We start from the raw sequence: 25,805 nt of genomic DNA, 5'->3' as shown, positions 1-25,805 counted from the left end.
ACCGGGTAATAATAAAACACACTATTATTTCGGATTATCTAAAGTTCGGAAATAGTTAGACATTCCTTTCGATCTAAGGACAGATAAAGATACGATAAATGTTATTGGTAGATCTTCAAAATGGGATTTGAATAAATAAGCTTTTCTAAAAATTGAAAAATAGAAATATCTAATTTAAAACAATCGTACCGTTAGAATTTTGATTAAAGAGAGTGTGGTCATATATTCCAATTAAATATACCATAGAAACAAAAGTAAAATCTGACTTCGTTCGTTTTCTAGATTTAAGATTTTTATCCCCTTTTGCATTTTACAGCATTACAAAATTCTAAAGTTGCTAATACAAATTAATATTGCTATTATAATTATTTCGTTTAATTTTTTTTAAATACTTTGTACAGGTTATGTTCCAATGTCATATAAACTCCTTACTTTACAAGAATATTATGAAATTCAAAATAATGAATTAGAGGCAATACGATCCATTTATATGGACGATTTTGAAGATTTAACGAGGAAAAAATCCAAATGGGATAAACAACCACAGATTATCTTTGAAATTTCCCTCCGATCAACTGAAAAGGAGCCAGAAGAATCCACGCTTACGTTACATATTGCATTAACACCCATGTATCCTCATACTGCTCCAGAAATTACTTTTGAAAACGTTAATAATGTTTTAGATAGTCAATTGAGATTATTGACAGAAGAATTTAAAAAAATTCATAAAAATGCTAACGGCCAAGAATATATTTTTGAAATTACTTCACTTGTTCAAGAGAAATTAGATGAATTTCAAAATATGGCAAATCCTCAATCATTGGAAGAAGAAAGGTTCCAACGTTTGAAAGAAGAAGAAGAAAGGTTGAAAAAAGAAGATGTGGAAAGATCACAAATGCTTGAATTGAAAAGAGCTTCAGAACAACGCCATATTGATGAAATCGTAAGAAAAGAAATTGAAAAAAGACAAGATGATGATGATGAAACTTTTTTTAATCATTCAGCACCGATTGATTTATTACCTCCTCAAGGTTGGGTCTCTTCTGGAGAAGCAATTGTTTTTTCAAAACCAATTAGGGCAAAGCTACCGAATAATTCATCTTATAAATTTAGAGCGGTGGTTAATCCTCGGCCAATAATGTTGCAAAATGGCATTCTGTCATTAGCTAGTAATTATCTTGTTAAACCATATATTCCACCAGACTCACCTTTAACAGACTTGTTAATGACATCAGAACTTATGGAAAACTTTTATTATTTATTAACTGAAATTGATTTAGATCATCCACATTTTAATACAAGTAATGGTAAAAAGGAGATTTCTAACTTAGAAAAGGAATTAGATTCGTTGCTAAAAGTAGATCATGATAATGTTAATAAGTTATATGCCTATACAATAGAAAGAAAAGGTAAAAATAGTTCAAATTTTGTTTGGAAAATTCGTCTATTATCAGAGTATTCTTATTCTTACTCATTAAATGATGTCTTGACTTCAGTAGGATACGTGAATTTATCAACAGCAAGAATATGGATGATTCGTATTCTAGAAGGTTTAGAAGCCTTACATAAAGTGGGAGTATATCATAAGTTTATAACATTGCAAACTATTCTGCTAGTCAATGATACAGATTTTGGTACGACAATCCCAAAACTAATGTGTCCCTCATATGGTTTTACTATTTTAAATATGCTTTCAAGCTATCCAAATAAGCATTTACCAACCAGTGAATTACCAGTTTTGCAATGGAGACCTCCTGAATTGAAAAATAATACTTCAACTAATAGTGCAAAAATATATCGAACTACTGATATTTGGCAATTAGGTGTCACTTTTTTGCAAATTATTAATGGTGTCGACACAGTGCAGGATTATTCTTCACCACAAGAATTTTTTGAAAATGTAAATATTGATGATAGTTTATATGATTTATTTGAAAAAATGTTAGATACTGATCCCAAAAAAAGATTAGGCCCTCTAGAATTATTACCTATGAAATTTTTAAGAACAAACATTGATCAACTACCTAAAAATTTAATTATTTCAAATGGAGAAGGTTTGGGTTCAAATAGACGATCATCGGAGGCATTTAGCTCAAAATCAAGAACATTTTCTCAATCAAGTGGAATACGGCGTAGATCTTTTAACGTCGGTTCGAGATTTCATTCTATTAATACTACAACAAAATCAAGATATGAATCAGATTTCGAAGAAATTGCTGTTCTTGGTAAAGGTGCATTTGGGCAAGTCGTTAAAGCTCGTAATACATTAGATAGTAGGTATTATGCCATTAAAAAAGTTAGGCATACAGAAGAAAAATTGTCTAATATTTTAGGTGAAGTAATGCTGTTAGCTAGCTTAAATCACCAATATGTCGTCCGTTATTATGCAGCCTGGTTAGAGGAGGATATACCAGACGAAAATGTATTCAATTCTTCAGATGATTCTTCAGATGATACATCTGAAAGTGGGAGTGAATTTTTTGGTCACTACCAGTCATCAGACAATGAATTTGATGATGATACTGGTGACTTATTTAATCAATCGTCTATTTTTCAAAGTAATAGATTGCCTAGTACTAATGAAAATAATTGGGATTTTATATCTGGATCAGGTTATCCTGATATTGTTTTTGAAAATAGTGGAGACAATGAGACTCCGGATGGTACAACTCAAGATGATACTAAAAGTGAAGAAGAAAGCACATATAGTTCAGATGATGATTCATCTTTAGAAATTAATCCTAACAGAAATAAGCATATTATAAAAAAGAATTCTCCAAAAAAAAGCACATTGTTTATTCAAATGGAATATTGTGAAAATAAAACTTTATATGACTTAATCCATGCAGAAAACTTAAGTGCACTTCCTGATGAATATTGGAGATTATTTAGGCAAGTATTGGAAGCTCTGAGTTATATTCATTCGCAAGGCATTATTCATAGAGATTTAAAACCAATGAATATTTTTATCGATGAAAACAGAAATATCAAGCTAGGTGACTTTGGCCTTGCCAAAAATGTACACCGTTCAATAGATATATTGAAAATGGATTCTAGTACCATATCTGCTTCAGAAAATTTAACTTCTCAAGTGGGTACAGCTTTATATGTTGCTACTGAAGTTATGGATGGAAAAGGTTCATATAACGAAAAAATCGATATGTATTCTTTGGGTATTATATTCTTTGAAATGATATACTCATTTAGTACTGGTATGGAAAGAGTCCAAATTTTAAAAGAGTTGCGTTCATCATCGATTGCATTTCCTTCAGGGTTTGATTCACTTAAGATAAAAGTGGAGAAGAAAATAATTCAACTACTTTTAGACCATGACCCTAGCAGAAGACCGGGTGCAGAAAAGTTACTAAATAGTGGTCTGGTGCCAACAAAGCATCAAGATGAAGTCATTAAGGAAGCCTTAAGAAGTATTGCAGATCCATCTTCGCCATGGCAACAACAGGTTCGTGAAACTCTATTCAACCAACCTTATAGTTTAACCAACGATATATTATATGATAATTCGAAATCTACTATAACTCCATTCATGCAAATATTAAGATCTCAGATGACTGAGGAAGTTATTAAAATCTTTCGAAATCATGGTGGTATTGAAAATAATGAGCCCACAAGAATATTTCCTAAAGCACCAATTTATGGTACGCAAAATGTATATGAGATAATAGACAAAGGTGGTACTGTTTTACAACTCCAGTATGATTTAACGTACCCTATGGCACGATACCTTTCAAAAAATCCGAATTGTGTTTGTAAGCAATATCGATTCCAGCATGTTTATAGGCCACCTCAAAAAACAAAATCTAGTCTAGAACCAAGGAAATTTGGTGAAATTGATTTTGATATTATCTCCACTTCATCTTCAGATTCTCCATTTTATGATGCAGAAAGTATAAAAATCATTGATGAAATTTTGACAGCTTTTCCAGTATTTGAGAAAAGTAATACTCATTTCGTAATCAATCATTCTGATATTCTGGAAAGTGTTTTTAATTTCACAAATATTGATAAAGCCCAGCGTGCTTTGATTTCAAGATTGTTTTCTCAAATTGGTTATGCTAAAACATTTAAGGATATAAAAAATGATTTAAAAGTGCAGTTTAATCTCTCATCTACATCATTAAATGACTTAGAACTGTTTGATTTTAAATTAGACTTTGATTCTGCAAAGAAGAGATTGCATAAATTGATGGTTGATAGTCCACAATTACGTAAAATTGAAGAAGCATTATCTCACATATCAAAGGTATTGAATTTCTTAAAACCATTGGAAGTTTCAAGAAATATCGTTATATCTCCATTAAGTAACTACAATAGTGCGTTTTATAAAGGGGGAATAATGTTTCAAGCTGTATATGACGATGGCTCTTCAAGAAATTTAGTAGCAGCTGGTGGTCGTTATGACAACTTAATTAATTATTTTGCTAGGCCTTCTAGTGATAAAAACGCAGGCAATATTCATCGTACTGTGGGTTTTAATTTAGCTTGGGAAACCATATTTGGTATAGCTCAAAGCTATTTTAAAGTAACTGCTCGCAGTAAAAATAAAAAGAGAAATAAGTTTTTAAAGGATACAGCAGTTGATTGGAAACCAAGTCGTTGTAACGTTCTTGTATCTAGTTTTACAAAATCGCTGCTGAATACAGTAGGTGTGGATATTCTGAACCAGTTATGGAAGCGTAATATCAAGGCTGATTTTTTAAGAAATTGTTATACTGTAGAAGATGTTGTATCTGGAGCTCAAAAAGATGGTGTTGAGTGGGTAATTTTAATCAAACAGCAAAACTACGTGGGAGCAAATAATAAGAGAAAATATAAGCCTTTAAAAGTTAAAAAATTATCAAGTGATGTTGATATAGATGTCACACTCGATGAATTTTTAGTATTATATCAGCAAGAAACACATCTTAATCAGAATATTGATTCTAATGCTCTATTAGATGAGTCTATAGCAGATGACAATTCTAAATGGGATGATCACAGCAGCACAAGCAGTGATAATCATAATGGTGATAAAGATGAGCCTCCATGTGATAACCAAAAGGTCATTTTTATACCAAATCTTGCTGCTAAGTCAAAAAAATCGAACAAGCGCGACAAGTGGGTTTATGAAAGTGGGGCTAGGAATATTTCAAAATCGATAATTCATAGTTTATCCACTGCTCCTATTATTACTGTAGATGCGATTAGGGATGAAACACTAGAAATCATAGCTATTACATCTCTTGCTCAAAAAGAGGAGTGGCTTCGTAAGGTTTTTGGAGCTGGTAATAATTCAACACCACGCAGTTTTGCAACAAGTATATACAATACACTCTCTAAGGAAGCAACTAAAGGTCATAAATGGGCAATTCTGTGCTGTCACAAATCAGGTAAATCATGTGTGGTCGACTTACAACGCTAATTTATAATACTCTAATATATCTCAGTTTGTTTGTTTTTTACTAAGGCATGTCGAACCTTGTAATTGTTATATAAATTTATTGATTTATCTATAGAATTTTTTAATCTAGCATTTAAACAAAGCAATGAGATAATAAGCCCCATTTATGATCTTTATTTTTCTAGCTGCTTGTGTGTCAGATTGATTGTAAATTAGATATGTGATTATATATATTTAACTAATATAAATGTAATCCCAAGTTAAATGGTTTGGTTTTATTTATATCTTTGAATGTTAACAGTAGGGAAATGGTTGATAGATGGTTGATAAATGGCATGTTACTTGAACCATATAAAATTAAATTTGATAAAGAGCTCTGAGAAGAATCATAGAACTCTTGAAGAATTGAAAGGATGATAGAAAATATTATCTAGGTATGGTAAGAAATGCTTTTTGCTATCACATTGTACGGATATTTGGTTTAGTGGAATATCTGTTTTGTTTAAAATATTAATCTTTAGTACTTAAATTGAGATATTTGCTTGGTAATTTATTGTTTTTTGACAGAAGAATTAAAATTAATCGTAGTTTGAAAACAATTTCTAATAAAATTTAACACTTGTATAATAAAAGGCATAATGTGAGCAAAATTCATTATTGAAGATTAATGTTATAAGATATAACAAGTCTTTATACGTAAACAAGTAATAATTACTAGGAGAAGAGTATAGCATACAAACAATAAAAATAATAATAAAATCCCAATTAGGTAATTTATTCGCTATAAGATTAACTAACAGAGTAATACGCTTGTCATACGATTAACTAATAAGGTAATACGTATGCCATAAAATTTGCTATTAAAGTAATTTGGTGTTTTATAATATTCTTCATCTTATTTTAAATTGCATGATGCACTAAACAGGTAGCCTAAGTGAAAAAATTTCCATCTTACATTGGCCATGAATTAACTTTTTACATCCTAAAATAAAACCTATAAATGTCCTATATTAATTTGATTTATTAGTTCGTATTTTTTATATTTATTTTTGTATATTTTAATCCTACTCAGAAGGGTAGGAGGTTCCTATTGGGATACAAGAGAGTTAGACATTGTTATACAGTGTTTAAGACGTAAAGACGATTACTTTATTTAGACATATATAGTAAATACTATAACTAAAATGAATATATTTCTTAAATAGTGTTTTTCGATATAATAAGAAAAACACATTTTAAATAACAAGTCACGCGATAAAAAGTCTTTTACCACTTAATAGAAAATGATATAATCATATTCCAGCAGTTTTAGCTTACTATATAAAGAGCATATTTTGTAAATGAGTATAAATGTTTATTGTAAACAGCAAGTTTTCTTAAAAAAACATCAGATAGGATGAAGCGGTGGCTCAATGGCAGAGCTTTTGACTCCAATTAAATCTTGGAATTTCCGGAATAAGGTTGCAATCAAAGGGTTGCAGGTTCGATTCCTGTCCGTTTCATTTAATTTTTTGCCAGATTCACTCTAGTCACGTGACTCAGAATTTCTTAGTTAAACTAGTTTTCAGCAAACACTTGATGAAACTTTTTAATATTAATTCAGCTTGTAATCTACCAATAAGTTAATAATATAACTTGGATTTACTAAAGGCTCCATTCTAAACTTCTTTATTAAAACTAAATAACACTATTAGAAATCTGATAATGAACTTCTCAAACTACCATATTGATTCTACTTGATTATACTTTTTTGAATGTTCAATTCTATTGAATATAGTATCAATATCTGATCTGTAGAGCTTTTTTCACAAAATGTTATTGGTCCATTATCTTTAAGCCGATTAATATGGTAAATTTTACAAAATAATTGTTATCTATAGAAAATATACATGAATATCCTATAATATAACAAATGTGATATACGTGCTTAGCTATCTAGTTAATTGATGAATTTTATTAGTTATAGTCTGACATTATTATGTATTGTGATGCGTCTGGGTTATATAGATCTTACCTTAAATGTCATTCTTTACGAATAAAGATAATTCATGCAGACTTATATCCCTACAGTTACTTAGTAAAAAAGAAATAATTTATACTTTTAAAAAATGTATTCTTCTAAGTACTTTTTTTTATGGGTTAAAAATTTCTGTTGGTGAGATTTTATATTGAATAATATTTCCTGAAGATAATTTCAACTAGGCGTTTATTTTAAAAAACAAGGTATACAAACATCAACTTAGAATATTTAAGAACAAGGAGCTCATTACATACAAAGAAACAGTGTAGATCAATATACCTATCAAATAATTCAATTATGATACGTTTATACCACTATAACAAAATATTTCTACGGAGAGCATTACGCTGGAATTCCAATCTAACAATCAACAAAAAATTAAATATAGGTCATCTAAATCTTGAGAACAACTCTGAACATTGGGAGTTAGTTGAGGACATTGCAAGGAAGGACACGATTGATCGAAGTAAACTACTAGAAAGATACATCTCTAATAGTGACCATAATGAGTTAGATTCCGATTCATTTTCTAGATTTGATCCCAAAACTTTAAAAGGTCATACCCCTCGTGACTCTGTTCATCTAAACCCAGATGTTGCCAAAGTTATTCAAAATAATATCTTATCCTTGCAAATACCGGCTAATATAAGAAGATCAGCTTCCAATTACTTTGTCTATTTGCATAAACATTCGGTACATAAGCCAACTTCCACTAAAATGGAGGTTGATGCACATATTGCTGCATTATTCCTACATAACTACACCTCTATATATCAGGCTTTAGCAGAATTGAAAAAAAGAATTGGTACTGAGAATTTCAAACCACAACGTATACTAGAAGTAGGGTATGGACCTGCTGCTGGTATTATTGCATTTAATGATATAATGGGACCCGGATATAGACCTGAAAAGAAAGACGCAGTTATTCTAGGCCATCTAGATATGCTGAGAAAGGCAAAGCTCATATTAAGTCGTCAATATAACGAGATACCGAATGAATTATTGGTTCCAAATACAAAAATAAAATATGATGAAGCCGTAGTTGAGCAAGAAACAGATAATGAAAACTTAAATGAACTGAATAATGAGCCTGATGTAATACAATCTTCATCTGAATCAGATGATTTAATAGGGGAAGTAATGATAAAAAAAATTAAAATAGTTACCAATTTAAACTCAAAGATCCCTGCCTCTGGTTCGTATGATTTGATTATTTTAACTCATCAACTGTTGAGAGATGAAGAAAGATTTCCAGCACAAGTTGATCAACTGACTACACATTATTTGAGTTTATTGAGCCCTGGTGGTCACCTTATTATTATTGAAAGAGGAAACCCAACAGGATTTGAAATTATAGAAAGAGCTAGACAAATTATGTTAAGACCTGAAAATTATCCAGAAGAAGAGGGTAAGATTCCCCGACCATGGCTACGTGGGTCTTCTGTTAAATCGACTACCTCATCTAAGTACAAGGACACTGAGCTTGAATTTTTTGAAGATTTTGAAGTTTATGATTCTAAGGATTTGGACAAACAAATCTCCATGTCAGACTTGGAAGAATCTAATAATAATATTTGTAAGGATGAAATTGCAAATGAAACTACAAATGAAGCTACCAAGGATGAAGTTGATTATCATATAAAGGTAATCGCACCTTGTCAGCACCATAGTAAATCACCTTTACAAATAGGAAATCCAAAGTATTACACAACAAAGGAAGGTAAGAATTTGAAAATAATCACCTTCCAAAAAACAGTTCAAAGACCAAAATTCACTATGGAATTAAAGAAAGGTAAAATATTAGCAACTAAGTGGGCTATGCCACTAGATGGTATCGGAATGGATAATATCGCACAGCCCGGTACAGGAAGGCCTAATGGTAGGAACTATGAAAATGTCAATTATTCATACCTGATAATTCAAAGATCATTAAACGACAAGGAGACAATAAAGCAAATAAATGAAGATCGCGAGAATGGTCGACCATCGAAATCGAATGAGGAAGATACTTGGCCAAGAATCATTGGTCCACCAATGAAATCAAAAGGTTTTGTAAGCTTACAAGTTTGTACACCACTGGGAAAAATAGAGAAATGGATCATCCCTAAATCCTATTCTAAAATTGCATATCATGATGCTAGAAAGGCTATAAAGGGTGATTTATGGGCTCTAGGAGCTAAGACTAAAATCCCAGGTATTGGTGGTATTAACGTGGAAAAATTGGAAAAAGCTTGGAAGCAAGAATTAAAATTAAAGAAAAAAGAAGCCAAAAGAAAAGATTATAAGATATCTGAAATGAAACAATCATTTGATGATGATTCAAGCATTCCCGATTCTAGTGCATCTACTGAAGATAGAATTACATACTTAGACAATAACATCAAAAAGATGGCAAAAGTTTATGAGCATGAATTTTATCAAGCTAACAGAAAGAAAGATAAAAAATATAAGAAGTCCAGACCCCTAATATGAACCATCTATGTCATATTATTAGAATTTTTTTTCTATTCTCGGGAAATATGTATAATTAAATGAAAACTGTAAATACCCTTTATATATACACATAATAAATTCAAAATAAAATTCGAAAGTACTTAATCAAACAATTATTGTTAATGATGAAAAGTTGAGTTTTATATTTAAGTGTTTATGTAGCTCTAAAAATGAATAAATATAATAGTCTTATATCTTAAAAATTTTTTGAAATTTAATTATGTAACTATTATATAACATACATTGGGTTGATGATAAGGGCAAAAAGAGTTTATTACAGAAATGTAATGTAAAAAAATGTTAAATAAAATGAAGAAAAAACCATTTATATCGAATTTTTATCACACCAGAGTAATTTACTTTCTTCTGAAAGAGGTACCTTCAGATAATTTAGCCTTACCACCAGTTGGGGTACATAAGACGGTAGAACATTCTTCACAGGTGACAGCAGTTTGAGCGTGAGAGAAGACAGTGGTAATGTTCAAACAACCTGGGCATTTGACATCCAAGAAGTAAGATCTTGGAGCTTGGACCAAAGTCTTAAGCTTGTGCTTTCTAGCTTCAGAGGCAGCGCTTGGGTGCAACAAATCTTGAACTAAAACCTGTTAGAAATATGGGACGTAATTGTTATTCATTAAACAAATAGCAAAATAAATTGTTAGTAATTATAATCCATAAAATGCATGATAAAGTTGGAATTGAACAGAATTAAATAAAATTGAACGATGGCTTTCTACTTTTTCTTAGAATATGATAAAATCTAATTTAGTCTTAAAGACAAGTTTTATTGAAGTTATTGTAGTTACTTTCCATTATTAATTACTGATTCGCATCTATCAGGCCAAAAATAAATAGCCTTATATTTAATTTCATCCAATACATCCTTTCGATAACCAATGCTTTAAAAAGATTGCTTCACTTTTCAAGTAGTATATTCATCTAAACTCATCTGTTCCTTAAATGATCCTGAAATTCCTCAACAATATCTGTAATTTTATCGCTTCTACTCAACGATAGAGTTATATCCTCCACATACCATCTTGTACTACTGGGGCTATGTATATTTTATTAATTCTTTTACACTTGAAATCCTCGATTTTTCACCTGCCTTCTTTTATTAAACTAACCTATTTCAAAATTTAGCAAGTATCTACAGGGTTGCGTCTATTGCTCAGACCAGTTTTCCGTTTCTCCCATCAACACGACCGGAAAATGAAATTTCAAAATTGTTTCCCGAGAATTAAAAAAAAAAACGATAAAAAAATGTAAAAAACTTTTTTTTAAAAAAATGAGGGTGTCCGGATTTCTAGAGCAGTCGTTTTTGTTTTTTCTATTTCTTTTTTTATTTTTTTTCCACTTGCTTAAAAAAATATTCATTTAATCTAAAATAACCTAGAGGGTTAAATTGAAAAAAAAAATTACGTTATTATTTAGTGAGTTATATAGAGTACTATTGTGAATTACAATACAGGAAGGTCAACTATTTAGATTTACATAGCTGGACAATATATAGATGACAAAGGCTCGTGTCCCTTATTCGTTAATAAGTACAATGGCGATTCATATATCTAAGTGCTCGTGGATTATGCGTTTCTAGGAGTGTAATCAATGGCATTAATCTTGGTAGGTTTCTTTATTATCATTTCAAGTTCAGTTATTCTTCTTCGTTATAATCAGGATTCTTCTTAAGGATCACAATACCTTCGATGTTGCTTGCATAGCTGATATATTCATCTGTTTCTAATTCAGCACGTTCACCATGATTCAGTAGAACAGGGGTGGATTGAGTGATCCAACCAGTTATAGTCTTAGGTTTACCAGCTTGACCAACTGTATCGACAGCTTGACCAACACGGACATTAACTTTAATGGGTTCTCCTTCTTCGTTTAATGTTATGATGTATTTTGGTCTTACACCACTATTTAGCATGAAAAATAATTCATGATGTTTCAACATAAAATTTGGCGATATTAAACCAACTAGAACGGTCAATAAGGATGCTAATGTAACTTTATTCAAAACATGAGCATCATTATATACATCCAAAGTCATTGTACCTTTACCAAGGTGGACTAAACCTTGAGCTAATCTTGTAATAAATAATGCATCTTGTTCACGAGAATAGTAGCTGGCTAATTGTCTTAATAATTGAGCTAATCTAGCATTGTTGGTACCAGCACCACATAACCCCATAGCATAGATAGAATTCATAGATACTTGTAAATCAGGGTCATGAGAAAATCTTGATAATGTATCAAATACTTTCATTTGTGGATCAGCAATAGAGACTAAACCCATGGCTAATGGAACCATACGACGAATATGTTCATTACCATAATGCATTAAATGGCCGAAGTGACGTAGAGACATCTCTTTACCAATACCTTCACCTAGGGCAACCATGGCAATACCTAGTACTGAATAAGCCAATTCATCAACAGCTGCTTCTTCTTTTTCTTCTTTATCATTAATGAAGTCCTTTTCATCATTTTCCTCCTTTGAATTGATTGCATCTTCAGCTTTTATTTCGGTTTCTTTCTTTCCTTCTTCACTTTCTTTTTTCGATTGTTGTGCATTTTCAACTGATTCATCATCAATATCCATAGAATCTGGGTTATCATTTTGAGTTTCTTCATTCTGTTTCATTTCTGCTTCATGTTTACCTAATAACTCTCTTATAGCTGCGGTTTCGTCTAATTCATCATTACCTTCTTCGTCATCATCTTCGTCATCTTCATCATCTTCATCTTTCTTGACAGCTTTTGGGGTTAAACGATGCAATAAGTCTTGAATTAACAATACGTCACCAGTTCCTGTGTATGCACATGTACTTACCAATACTTCAATAGCCGAAACCATTGGATGTTCAATAGCATTAAGTGTTTCTAAAACATCATCTACTTGTTCACCTTGACCCATGTATAAGATACCTAACGAGAGAGTCAAAAATCTTGTCCATTCGGTTTTTAATTCTAATGCAGTACGTTCTAGGAAATTATCCATAATTGAAGCAGTAATATCACCATTACAAGTTCCAACAAATATATGAGATAATGCTAAGGAGGCAATTACAGAAGTTTCAATGGGTAATGTTGTATCGGCAGCAATTGGTAATAACAAACTTAAGACTTCTTGGTTTTGACTACCAGCGAATGCAATACCTAACCCTAAAATTGCAGCTGAGCTAATCTTGGTATCACTATTTGTAACATATTCTTGTAACAAAAGTAAAGCTGGCTCTACTTCACCATCATGTACACCAGCAGCAGATATACCAATACCCAATAATGCACCTGCTTTAATTTCAGGTTCTTCAACATATAAGAATTTATCCAATTGTTGTAACCCATCTAAATTCCATTGAAAGACAGAACCAATGTTGGCCACGGATGAAGTCATACCATCACCTTTGGTCTTGTAAACCCAAGTGTCACTTTCAGTCATCATTTTATGGTTACTATAACCTAAATTAACTAAACCATTGACAAAAGACCCGGCCAAATTTTGTTGAGCTGAATCCATACCTGTAGCAGTAAATACAGATTTACTATTATCAAGATGACTCTTATAGATGTCTTCTGGTACCTTTGGAACTGTCAAGTTCAATTCTTTAGCTAAATATAAGAAATGTTCCGAAAGGTTTGTGTTACCAATAATTTCTTGTAATCCTTCAAATTCAAATGCAGATTTCTGAGCAGATAGCATATAAGCTAATTGTTTATGAATTACAGCGTCTGAAGTAGCATCAAATACTGATCTAATTAACGATTCATCACCTAATCTGATAGCTAAGGTTAATGCTTCAGTCAATTTTGATTCAGATAAATATATAGAATAAGCTGTTTGAAGAAATGCAACATCCTCTGGTGGAGGTAATAATGGTACACAAGCAATCATATATTGGCATACTCTTTGGAAAGTATTTTCATCAACGAACTGTGGTAATTTATCAATGGCTTCAATTTCTAAAAGTAAATCCACTGCATCTGCTTCACCATTATGCTTTAAAAAATATGGAACGATCTCTAATGATAATTGTAAAATAGTTTCCTTTGGAAAATCAAATGTAGTTGGCACTGAAGGTTGTTCAGAAGAATTTGTCAATTCATTTGCCTCTTTTTCTACTTGATCATTATAAACTTCTCCTAGCTCCAAAGCTAAATGGCGTAAATATTCATGGCCCCAATCCTCCATGTTAGGAACATTTGAAAGCATTCTAAATCTTACAGAATCATGTTTCCCATTATCAGAATATGTCATCGCTAACACAGATAATACATCGGCAATTGATGATTTCAATTCATTATCAGTCCATTTTTCATGAACTTTGCATAAGCTTGGGTATAACGGACGTAAAAATTTCAATGGTTTTGGAACTGCTGTCATAGAACTTGTAGAATTTTTAATAAATTTCTTTAATTGAACTAAAGATGGCATATATAAAGATTGATCTTCATCTTTTAGTCTTTCTACTAGTAATTCTAGATCAGTTTTTAATTTTAAATCTTCTTCTGATAATTCTTCTTCTGCTTCTTTTTCCTTCTTGGTTTTCTTTTTACCAGTTTGGTCAGTAATAGAAGATTTAATATTATCCTTTAGTTCTTCTTTTTTGTCAGATTTAGAATTCTCAGACATAATGTATAATTTTTTTAAAATACTCTTATTCGATTGGATAAGAATCAAATGTGAAATCGAATCGTATCTTGTAATAAGGCTATTTAATGGTTTTAAAGGTTGCGGAGCTTATATATTGAAATCTAAATAAATCCTTACAAGCCAAATGTATTTGCCACCTCGAGTTCGTTACCCGCACGCCAATTTTTAAAGAGAAATTTAAGAAAACGTCACTAAAAATATATACATACAGACTGTACAACTAAAGAGAATGTTATATATAGATGGAGAAGAATATCTCTAAATACTATATTAACAACATAAGATCATTAATAATGAATTTAAATTAGTATATAAACTTCTATAATATTTTCTTTTGTACTATACAAAATTAACTAAATAGGTTTATAATTTTGAGATATCAGATATTTCTATATGATAGATAAGATATAGAAAAAATATAATCAGAGGAAATTATTGGTTAATTAGAAAAAAAGAAGATATATTAGAGAAGATCAGAATAAAATAGATTGTCTTATGAAGGAATGTTAATTAAAATAAACCGTAGAAAATTATTGAGAAGAACGAAGATTATTGAAGAATTCTTCTATCCGAACCAATTTCTAATTCTTTTTCAATATCTAATGGATCATCAGAATTAATGTCCCTAACTTGCACCAGTGATTCATTTGAGTGACGCCTCAATATAGTAGGAGATTCTAACAAGCTAATCTCCGCTTTAGAATTCCCTGGGTCACCTGAATGAATGTTTGTCTTTGTAAAATTAACATACGGATCCATAAAACTATCAATGCTTTTCTCCTCTGTTTCTACAGTATTGGTAACATTTACTATGGATTGACGTGAATAATTGAATGGTTCATCTAATCCATGAGGCATTGGTTCTATATTTGCAGAGTCCCTATGTTCATCAGGAGATGTGAAAACATTTCCTTTAGAAGCATTACTGTTATTTGAATTATTAATAGAAAGATCAAAAATTGGCTCTCTAACCAACCTCCTAAATTCTTCAACTTCATTAAATAATAGCGTCTTTAAATGATTTAAATTGTTTATATTTTCAAACTCGAAATTGAATTTATCATTACAAGAATATTCATCCTCAGGATCATGCCAAACACTTAAATATGGATGGTTCAAAGCTTCATCCACTGTAATTCTTCTATTTTTATCAAATATAAATATCTTAGAAAGTAGATCAAGATATTCAGTAGAAGCATTAGGAAATAGCTCTGATAGCGGAGTAGGTGATATTCTTCCAAGTTTTTGTAAATAACCTAAAATATTTTTAGAATATATTCTTCTTAACGTTTCATCATCTGGTGTTCCTAGGACTTGCAATATTCTATTTAAATGATCTACACAATCACTTCCATCAAAAAAAGGTTGGCCAGTTAAAAATTCAGCCAATATACAACCTGTAGACCAAATATCCACTGCTGGTGAATAACCCTGATAAGACATCATAATCTCAGGAGCTCTATATGCTCTTGTAGAGACATATTCGGTGGAAAATTGACTATTTATATCATCATTCATGGAATAACCCCTAGAGATACCAAAATCGCAAATTTTTAATTGGCAATCAGCATTTACTAGCAGATTTTCTGGTTTTAAATCTCTATGAAGAACGCCTGCAGAATGTATATATTTCAACCCACACAAGATTTGATAAATAAAACATTGGTAATGTAAATCGGTTAGAATTTGTCCAGATTTCAAAATTTGTGATAAATCAGTCTCCATTAATTCTTGGCATAAGTACAAACCATTAAATATTCCATCATTATAAAATACTAGATCTGCATCAAATAGGCAAACAATATTTTTGTGACCCCGAAAGTGTCTTAATAGTTTGATTTCACGAAGGGCTCTAATACAGGTAACTTCTTTAGTAAATGCATTGGCTACTTTCTTAATTGCCACGTGAACTCTTTGTGGAATATCTATGACCCTAGCTGAGCAAACCAAGCTCTGGGGGCTATAACTAATACCATTTAAGACGTGAAACCTTTGTTCCACTACAAAATCTTCTCGAAATAGATTGAAGGTATGTCGTACAACCAGATTTGACATGAGTCAAAAAATTGCCTGTGGTCTCCAATAACGATAGCTTTTCTATTTGCCTTTTTTATAGACCTCCTAGGAAATAAAAAAATTTCTTAATTAGATTTAAAAAAATCCAATTATACAAAATAGTTCAAGTAAACTTTAAGAACTTCCAGATAGCCCAATTCGTTCTAAGAATTACCCTAGTGTCTTCAAAACAGAAAATTATTTCCCAATTGAATTCTCAAAGATGTATTGCTACAAGAATTAACTTCATAGTTTAATTGAACCAATAATTAAAAAAATAAGAAGAAAAGGCAAAAGAAAAGAAAAGTACAAGTTTTGCCTATTATTTAATCAGTGTAAAATGAAGGGCATTATTATCCAATAAATACAGATAAGTTTTAGAGATTTTATCGATGCTGTCCAAACTACGCCAATGAATAGAATTTTAATTATTACTAAAAATAGGGTATTCATGTAAAAATAAAAAAAATGTCTAAAAATAAGTCTCTTAAAACTCTTTTAAGATGTTAATTGAAGTTTAATTCTTCAAACATTGGATGGCCACTTTCCTAAATAACTTAAGTTGCAATTTCGGGAAGTTATTTTTAGCGAAAAAAGTTATTCAAAGAAAATCTCGGAGTAGGATTCTTGATACAAAGAACGCCTTTTTGGTATTAATTTACGCTGGTTAGAAAATTAATGAAAAAAATTTTTTTTTTTCAAATGTATATATTGTTTCTCAAGCGGTATGATGGAATACTGCCCTTGAGTCGTTGGACTAGTAACCAACAATAGTCTTCGTTTCTAAAATTAAATCTATCTTTTTTTCTAATCCAATTTTTCTAATTTGTGATAAAATTTTTTCACTTCCTCATCAGCCTTAATTTTTTTTGGATTAAAGTTCAGGATCTGTAAACTATCCTTTGAAACTGCTCTTGACAAAGCCACGTAAACTTGGCCAGCCTCAAAAATGTTTTTTAAATCTACTTTTAGTCTTTGTATTGTTTGACCTTGAGCTTTATGTATTGATAGAGCATAGCAAAGCATAACTGGGATTTGAGTTCTTTGCATTCCAATATTATCACCTGGTACATCTACAGGGAAGATTTCATCCATCATTAATTCATTATGATATTTATTTGGGCCAATAGTCCAACGAACGTATGGATAAATTTTTTCTAATTTTGTATTAGTCTTAACAGCAAAATTTGTCAAAATACTTAATTTTTCATGTCTGATTATTGGACGGTTTTTAAATCCATTAGCATATACATCAGAATTAACAAATGACGGATTTTCGATACAATTACTTACTAATCTCATATCGTTTACGATTTCGTCATCAAAATAAAATCCGTATAATTCAATCATTTTTTTAATTAATCGTTCAGTGGAGAAAAATAAAACTTTCCCCAAAGAACCATTAACTAGCTCAGATTCAGGTTTATTTTTTAACATCATGACTTGAGCGTTATCCTTTAAATAAACGTTTTCTTCCGCTAATACTGATGCATTTAACATATCTTTCATGTGTGATTGTACCAAATCTGAGCTTTTATAAGTATATAATTTACCAGGTAATTGATTTAATTGTCTTGAATTCGAAAGATCAACCTCTCTTCTTGTTGGATATAATTCTGTTGGAGAGATTCCATCTGGATAAGCGATATTTCTTTCCAAAGATTTTAACACGGAAGACATTTTGGGATTAATTTCTCCCAGACGAATACTGTTTAATATAGATACTAATTCATCATCGTCTCTTTGTCTAAAGACTTCGGTCAATAAAATGGTTCTTTCAATACAATTTTTCCACATTCTAGATTGGAAACAAAAAGCAGTTTTTGAATTTTCAGCTCTATTTTTATTCACTGGGGGTAATTGGAAAAAATCACCTGTTAATACTAATTGAATCCCACCAAATGGTTGTTTACTATTTCTTAAATGTTGCGCAATAACATCTAATTTATCTAAAAAATCACCGTCAATCATAGAAACTTCATCAATGATTAAAACACGAGTTCTTCTCCATAACGCTAACGTGTCATATTTTTTAGATAAACTTTGAATACATTTTTCTGCAGTTGCTTTACCTAATCCAATACCAGCCCATTTATGTAATGTACATCCACCAATATTATTTGCCGCCAGACCAGTTGATGCAGTGACTGCAATGGCATCCTTACCGTATAGTCCATGTAATTTTGAAATGATTGTTCTTAGAATGATTGATTTCCCTGTCCCAGCAGCACCAGTATAGAATACATTTTGACGTTTTTTAATAACACAATTTACAACATCTTGTTGTTGTTTAGATAATTTTATTTCATAATATGAATCGGAGTTGTGTTTATTTGAAGATGAAGATGCTGTTAATTTTCTTGGAGATGATTTTAGTTTTTTATTAATCGATAAACTAATATTTGGGAAAGTCGAACTCAATGAGGGAGTATTACTCGTTGAAGATAAATGATTTGTAGAAGATAAATGACGTTTTCCTGAAGAAGAATGTATTGATGAACTTGTAGAAGTAATAGTGGAAGACGATGTAGAAACGAGTGATTTGGAGGATGGGCCTGCTTTTAAAGATCTTCTTATTGGTTTAAACGATGCTAATTTTGGTTTTTGTAGTAAAGATTGTAATTCTGAAGAAGGATCAGTTTCATCAAAGGAGCCTTGACTTGAGAATAACGAACTGCCTTGATTTGAAGAAGTTCTTGACGCCAGTTTGATTGATCTATTAGGTGGAACAACTTGTCTCTTCAAGCTTATAGAAGAAGGAATACCACTTGTAGAAATGGTAGTTTTAGCAGTAGTTGTGGTAAGATCTATTGTTGCATCGGTGTGAGTTGTTGCATTTTCGGTGGCTATTTTTGTAGTAGGAGCATCATCTTTAGGAGGAGTAAAAGTCTTTTTTGAACTGAAAAAAGACGCTATTGATCTCTGTTTCTTTTCTGGCTTCTTCTTGGAGACTTTAAACATCGATATATCTTTTGTAACTGAGGTTTTAAATATGACAGGTTGTGTTTTTGTTAAATAAAACTAAGATGAGATCTGCATGTCTTTTGTATTAATTTTCTATTAACGCGAGTTGAGAAATTCCCAAAACAGTAAATTTCAATAATGGGGAAAAAAGAAAAAAAATAAGAAACGGGTAAACCAAATGATAATAAGCTAAATTAGTTATTTTGTTTTTGTTAAGTAGGGAAGAGTAAATAAATACAGAACATTTAATAGAATATAAATAAATATATATAAATAAGAGTAGAGTAGAGTAGATTGGATTGGAATCAACAAGGTGTGTGTATTCAATATCGTCACCAAACATGTAAATATTTGCATGATTATGGTTGTTTTGCTAAGACAGTCTCTGGCTCACCGTTTGGGAACAAATCTTCCTTCAATGGAACACCCAATTCTTTTCTGATATCAGCCAATTCATCTAAATAAGCTTTATATTGTTGTTCGTTATCAACTTTGAATTTCAAAGCTTCGAAAACTCTAATGGCAGTGGGCAAATCATTGACTCTTCTTGCAGCTCTCAAAGCCTTTTCCAATACAGCTGGGGCGGGTACTAAATCATACGAGAAACAGTTGTTCAAGACTCTTTGGACTTCGAATAAATCATAAGCAGCTTCGAATTCCTTTTCGAATCTAGCAGTGAATTCTTCAAAAGTTTCTTCCAAATCGTGTTCTGGATCAGCTTGTTCTTGGATGTTGGATCCTTCACTAACAGCAACTTTTTTGGACCATAATCTTGCAGAGTTATGTAATGATTTGGTTTGACTTATAGAATTTACTTTGGTCCATGCACAGGGCATCACTCTAGCAGATAGAGGCACTATTCTGAAAGTAGCAGATCTTAACAAGGTCGATCTTAAGGCAGCAGTAGGGATAATCATTGGCATTTTTAATGGGTTATATTGATTGAAATATGGAAGATAGGTTTATATGTTTGTTTGTTCGTTTGTTTATCTTTTTTTTTATCCTGGATAAAAAAATGGGAGAAGAGGGAATATTATTGGTGAGATATTTAGTAGAAAGAGTAATAGGATATTGGAACAGAACAATAAACTGATAAACGTTGATGTCAAGTATGATTGTTATAAATGTGTGAATTTAATGTATTCTCCTGGAAATGTTTGAAACTTTTCTAACTTTGTTTGCGTATAATGTGTTACTAGTCTGTGTATAATATATAAGAAATCCAGCAGGTGATGTTTCGAAAAGCAGGATCTTAGGGGATACCGATATTTGCCGGGCCGGGTAAGAGGCCGGGTGACTTTTTGCCTTTCCTTGTGCACGATATTCTGTGCAAGGTCATCTTGGTAAAAATATTCAGCGTGAAACTTCCTTGTGTGGGCAGAAAGTTTTCCCCAGGCCAAAACGGACAATGGCGTGGGGTTTGTGGGGATCACGTGCTAGCTAGTTAAAGTAAAGATGTGCTGGAATATGATTATATCATTATCTATAAAGTGATAAAAGACTTTTATCACGTGACTTGTTATTTAAAATGTGTTTTTCTTTTTATATCGAAAAACACTATTTAAGAAATATATTCATTTTAGTTATAGAATTTACTATATATGTCTAAATAAAGTAATCGTCTTTACATCTTAAACACTGTATAACAATGTCTAACTCTCTTGAATCCCAGTAGATCGGAAACAGCAGAAGATGTGGGGTGAGCATTAGTCATGTGTTTTCCTTTGTTCTTGTCCATGTTGTTGTAACTCAAAATGTTGTGACATAGTGATACTGTCACTACCTTGTGTCAAGGGTTAGGAGCTTACAAGCCCTAAGCAAATCAGAGACGTTCGCGTCAACATGTTGCGACGCGTAAACTCGCATTATATACTGAATAAGATAAGTAAGTTATAGTTATAAGAATAATCAGGGTTACAGGCATATGTGCAATACTAGTCAGATCACTATACAATATTTTCCAAGAAATAGAGCTCGCGTGGCGTAATGGCAACGCGTCTGACTTCTAATCAGAAGATTGTGGGTTCGACCCCCACCGTGAGTGCTTTACTTCTTCAAATTTTATTTTTTCAAGAAAATCTTGTGTATCACGTGATGCGTGTATTTTTGTTGTTTTTTTATCATATAAATAACTTTTTGAGTCACTAATTATTTTTCTTACTATCTTCAATGGATATTTTGTTGTAACTCAAAAGCACAATTGTTGTTGGTTGTCTTTTTGAGTAAGAATTTGTTTATTGTACTTCAAAAAAATGGAAAAAAACAAAATGTGACCAGATATTAACAATAGATATCTGTCGGAAAATTGTTATGTCAATATTCTTGTATTGATTAAAATGCATATTATGATCTGATTACATTAATTGGTCAGATTTGAAGTAAGAACTATTTTATTATTTAAGAATTATGTTTATAAAAAAAATAAGATATATTTACATAACTTAAAAGGACCAATTTGCTTTGAAATCTTCTACATTGTTATTAATATTCCCTGATTCCTGTGTCTTTAACTAAGCATATTATGCATATGTGATATGTTGATAAAAAAAATGAAAATAAATGTATACTAGCATGTCCAATAAGAATTTCATAAGTCTTGTTGATTCAGAGTCACGTGACACTGAAACACAATGTCACGTAGTATGAGCAACGTTAGTCACGTGTATAAACCAAGATCACGTGATAACGGAATGAACATGTAGATTAACAAGTAAGTGAATCATGAACATAAATTCTATTTAAGAATCTAAAGCTAAAAGAATAAACTAGAGGGTTAAGGTAAAACAAATCGGAACGTAATAATAATAATAATATTTAACTTACATAGGCTCAGGTATGTAGTTGTATAGTTTAATAAACAGTTGGTATTAAACTAGCAGCCAAAAATATATACTACTGGGGGTAACAAAGCAAAAAATTGTTACAGGCAAAAATTAAATGAAACGGACAGGAATCGAACCTGCAACCCTTTGATTGCAACCTTATTCCGGAAATTCCAAGATTTAATTGGAGTCAAAAGCTCTGCCATTGAGCCACCGCTTCATCCTATTTTACGTTTTTGTTGTAGACGAGATCGACTTTATACTCATCTACAAGTTGCTAACTAGAAATTGTACACAACACTGAGCAGCTGCTAGTTGCATCCCTGTAAATATCGGTTCGATGCATAATATCTACTAGTTAGCCAGCATTACTTAAACTGTGCCCTCCTACCCTTGTAAGTAAGTTTATAAACAGACCAATTAAAGTAAAATGGAAAAGCTGGCGTTGACCTTTGAAAAGTATTTAAAGGCCAGCTTTTCAGACTTAAGACATAAATTTATAGTTCTTTTATATAGTTATTTAGTTTAAGAAAAACAACAATTATATTCGTAAGTTCGAAGGATTAACCGGTGTTAAGTTAATAAGATTGTTAAGTTAAGTTTTTGGTAGTTACTATTTAAGTGTATCGTACTCCTAAGTTGGTTTACAACATTTTTTTAAGAAAACTTGCTGTTTACAATATTTCTGGATAGCCTATTGTTAAATCTTATTAAAATGATAAAAAATTAATTTACTTAGTTCTGAAGTAAATCTTCTTTCCGTTATTAATTTTTTAAAGAAGGTTCTATTAAGCTCCTGGATTGAAATTCGTTTATCATAGGTAGTTATCATCTATTGTTGAAACTAGGTTCATTTGAGAGCGAAAAAAAAGAAGGAGTACTATATTAGTTATTCTCTTTTGATTGATTCAATTGGCCTATTTATAAAAAAAGAAAGCTATATTGCTAATATTTCGAGTAACTATTGGGGGGAGGGGGGAAAAAGACAAAAAATGTTTCACGAGAACTGATAATTTTATTATTCAATCTTTGAAAGACTATGCAATAAAAGCATAAACCTATGCAATACATGGATTGGGGTAGAACAAAAATAAATGATTGAAAGTTATTAAAAAAAGAATAGTTAAGAGAAAAAGATACGGTTTCATATATATCTAGTATTACTATGCAAAAGATTTGCTTCCAAAAAAAAAGAATAAAAAAAAATAAAATTGCAATACAATCTAAGTACAGTAATTTAAATATAGTTGATTGACATATTTTTTGAAATATTATAAACTATTGATGGAATTATGAGTCTTTTAATGACTTATTTTCATCACTTTTAAAATATATTGAAATGTTTTTTAACGCGAATAATATTAAAATTTAAATCTTTAACGAAAAAAGATATAACAACAATAATATATACATTTGAAAAACTCGTTAATTGTCCATCTCTGAAAAAATGAAAGTAGGTATAATCCCATATCAACATGATACTGATTTCGTATTTAAGGATTCAGATATAAATTTGAGTAAACCCAGTTTCCCTCTATACCTAGAAATTGAGCCCACAATCGCAAATAATAATAGTAATAATAATGAAGAAATAGATGATTCAGCCAATATTAATAATAATGATTATGATAATAATAATAATAATAAGACAAATTTAAAATTTTTCAAAACTGAAGACATTCCATTAAATAGACGTAATTTTATTTATCGCCCATGTTCTGCTAACCCATTATTTAATGAACTTGGATATTGTTGTAGTGAATATCCGTTTGATAAAGTAGGTATTAGTATTATGGATCGATCCGATGGTATGTCGATGCTGGACAAGGGAAATGAAATTGTTGGTGTTAAAGAATCGCTAGGATGGAGAACAGGTCGATGTGATATTTGTATAAAAGAAGGTCTAACGTATTGGGAAGTTGAAATTTTAAATGGTGGTTCACCAAATAATATTAATGATCCATCAAATGATAAACAGAAAAAGAGAGAAATATTAAACAGTACAAGTCACCTAAGACTCGGGATTTCACGAAGAGAAGCTTCATTGGAAGGTCCAGTTGGGTTTGATGCTTATGGATATGGTATCCGAGATTCATCATTGGAATCAATCCATGAAGGTAAATTATCACAGATTTTACAACCTTTAGAAAATATGGTATTGAAAAAAGGAGATCGGATTGGATTTCTCTTGGAATTACCCGATATAGATACCCAGATAGAGCAAGCAAAGACATATATTCAAAATCGTATCGATGCATTAATTGAACATAATGCAAATAAGAAAAAAACCAAATTGAATAATAACCATGAAAGTCAATTGAGTAAAGATTTCCAGATATCCTTGTTACAAGATATCAAATATGATAATGTGGTTCGTGATCATATACCTATCCGTTATAAAAATCAATTATTCTTTGAAATGACAGATTATGTAAAGACAACAAAACCTGAATATTATTCTTCTAATAAGCAAGAACGTTTAGATTATTATAAATTGAAAGGATCTTCATTGAAGATTTATTTGAATAATCAATACATAGGGGAATCTGTTAAGGAATTGAAACCTTTCTTGCCACCATTTAGTGAATTACAATATAACAAGAAATTTTATTACAATTATTGGAAACATGGAGAGACTGCCGAGTATTCTGAAGAAGATCATAATGCAATTATGGATGATATACCTAAATCGCGTATCAATCATAATACCCATTCTAATGGCAGCAGTAAGCATGGTTTAATACTTCGAAATAAATATGTGAATAATAACCGATTAGGTTATTACCCCACTATCAGTTGTTTCAACGGTGGTATTGCTCGACTTGTCGTTGATAAGAAAGAATTGAAATTTTTTGATCAAATGAAAGGTGATTTACAAAATAATAATAATAATAATAATAATAATAATAATACTATAGTAAAAACTTTAGATATATTGTTTAAAGAACAAGTGGCGGAGGATGTATTGTGGGATATAATTGATGAAATTGAGGAGGAGTCTAATAATGGCACATTGATATCTGCATATAATATGTTCAAGTGAGGTTAGAAAAAAAAATAGAAGAAATGAATATGAAAATGAAAATGAAAATGAAGAGAAAAAAAATTTATTTTCCAATGATATATCATCGTATAGAGTCAACATTATGTAGCATTTCTTTTTCTCTCATGCAGGAACCCCAAAATAGAGATGTCATCACATACCATAACCTCATCAGCCTTTTGAACACGTGGTCTCATATCGTTTCCTGTAAGTAGGATCCTTTCGGCGGCTAATAAAAAACAGCAATTTTTCTTTTGCTTAAAAAGACCTCGCAGTGGGGTCTTTTTTCTTTTTCCTTTGCCTGTCCGAGATTGCCGAACCCTTTTTCCCCGCAATATTAGCCCTGAAAACCC

The 25,805-nt window shown here is 31.1% G+C and overlaps 8 protein-coding genes and 3 non-coding genes across 11 annotated transcripts; 5 read left to right on the top strand and 6 right to left on the bottom strand.

Moving 5' to 3' along the window:
* Nucleotides 1-412: 412 nt before the first annotated feature.
* GCN2 (serine/threonine-protein kinase GCN2) lies at nt 413-5,419 on the top strand (the record flags this gene model as incomplete). The annotated part of the gene is made up of 1 exon (XM_004179593.1): nt 413-5,419. One exon carries the CDS (start codon nt 413-415, stop codon nt 5,417-5,419), a length of 5,007 nt encoding a protein of 1,668 aa, XP_004179641.1.
* Nucleotides 5,420-6,796: 1,377 nt separating this feature from the next.
* On the top strand, nt 6,797-6,900 carry TBLA0Ctrna2W. Its single transcript has 2 exons — nt 6,797-6,833; nt 6,864-6,900. It is a non-coding gene; the product is annotated as a tRNA-Trp (tRNA).
* Nucleotides 6,901-7,715: 815 nt separating this feature from the next.
* On the top strand, nt 7,716-9,890 carry RSM22 (tRNA methyltransferase RSM22; the record flags this gene model as incomplete). The annotated part of the gene is made up of 1 exon (XM_004179592.1): nt 7,716-9,890. The coding sequence occupies one exon, from the start codon at nt 7,716-7,718 to the stop codon at nt 9,888-9,890; it is 2,175 nt and encodes a 724-aa protein (XP_004179640.1).
* Nucleotides 9,891-10,267: 377 nt separating this feature from the next.
* On the bottom strand, nt 10,268-10,950 carry RPS27B (40S ribosomal protein eS27; the record flags this gene model as incomplete). The annotated part of the gene is made up of 2 exons (XM_004179591.1): nt 10,268-10,513; nt 10,948-10,950. The coding sequence occupies 2 exons, from the start codon at nt 10,948-10,950 to the stop codon at nt 10,268-10,270; spliced, it is 249 nt and encodes an 82-aa protein (XP_004179639.1).
* A 615-nt stretch (nt 10,951-11,565) lies between these two features.
* RPN1 (proteasome regulatory particle base subunit RPN1) lies at nt 11,566-14,547 on the bottom strand (the record flags this gene model as incomplete). Its single annotated transcript, XM_004179590.1, has 1 exon — nt 11,566-14,547. One exon carries the CDS (start codon nt 14,545-14,547, stop codon nt 11,566-11,568), a length of 2,982 nt encoding a protein of 993 aa, XP_004179638.1.
* Nucleotides 14,548-15,117: 570 nt separating this feature from the next.
* On the bottom strand, nt 15,118-16,623 carry TBLA0C03140 (uncharacterized protein; the record flags this gene model as incomplete). Its single annotated transcript, XM_004179589.1, has 1 exon — nt 15,118-16,623. One exon carries the CDS (start codon nt 16,621-16,623, stop codon nt 15,118-15,120), a length of 1,506 nt encoding a protein of 501 aa, XP_004179637.1.
* Nucleotides 16,624-17,430: 807 nt separating this feature from the next.
* RRM3 (DNA helicase) lies at nt 17,431-19,584 on the bottom strand (the record flags this gene model as incomplete). Its single annotated transcript, XM_004179588.1, has 1 exon — nt 17,431-19,584. One exon carries the CDS (start codon nt 19,582-19,584, stop codon nt 17,431-17,433), a length of 2,154 nt encoding a protein of 717 aa, XP_004179636.1.
* Nucleotides 19,585-19,946: 362 nt separating this feature from the next.
* Nucleotides 19,947-20,510, bottom strand: COX6 (cytochrome c oxidase subunit VI; the record flags this gene model as incomplete). Its single annotated transcript, XM_004179587.1, has 1 exon — nt 19,947-20,510. One exon carries the CDS (start codon nt 20,508-20,510, stop codon nt 19,947-19,949), a length of 564 nt encoding a protein of 187 aa, XP_004179635.1.
* A 1,049-nt stretch (nt 20,511-21,559) lies between these two features.
* TBLA0Ctrna6R lies at nt 21,560-21,631 on the top strand. Its single transcript has one exon. It is a non-coding gene; the product is annotated as a tRNA-Arg (tRNA).
* An 894-nt stretch (nt 21,632-22,525) lies between these two features.
* On the bottom strand, nt 22,526-22,629 carry TBLA0Ctrna1W. The gene is made up of 2 exons: nt 22,593-22,629; nt 22,526-22,562 (listed from the first exon to the last, which is right to left on the bottom strand). It is a non-coding gene; the product is annotated as a tRNA-Trp (tRNA).
* A 1,227-nt stretch (nt 22,630-23,856) lies between these two features.
* Nucleotides 23,857-25,452, top strand: BRE2 (Bre2p; the record flags this gene model as incomplete). Its single annotated transcript, XM_004179586.1, has 1 exon — nt 23,857-25,452. The coding sequence occupies one exon, from the start codon at nt 23,857-23,859 to the stop codon at nt 25,450-25,452; it is 1,596 nt and encodes a 531-aa protein (XP_004179634.1).
* Between the last annotated feature and the right edge of the window lie 353 nt (nt 25,453-25,805).

This window comes from Henningerozyma blattae, chromosome 3 (assembly GCF_000315915.1).
Source record: "Henningerozyma blattae CBS 6284 chromosome 3, complete genome".
Classification (NCBI taxonomy): Eukaryota; Fungi; Ascomycota; class Saccharomycetes; order Saccharomycetales; family Saccharomycetaceae; genus Henningerozyma; species Henningerozyma blattae.
Note: the sequence above shows the minus strand (reverse complement) of the source record. Positions and strands in the feature narration are given on the sequence as shown.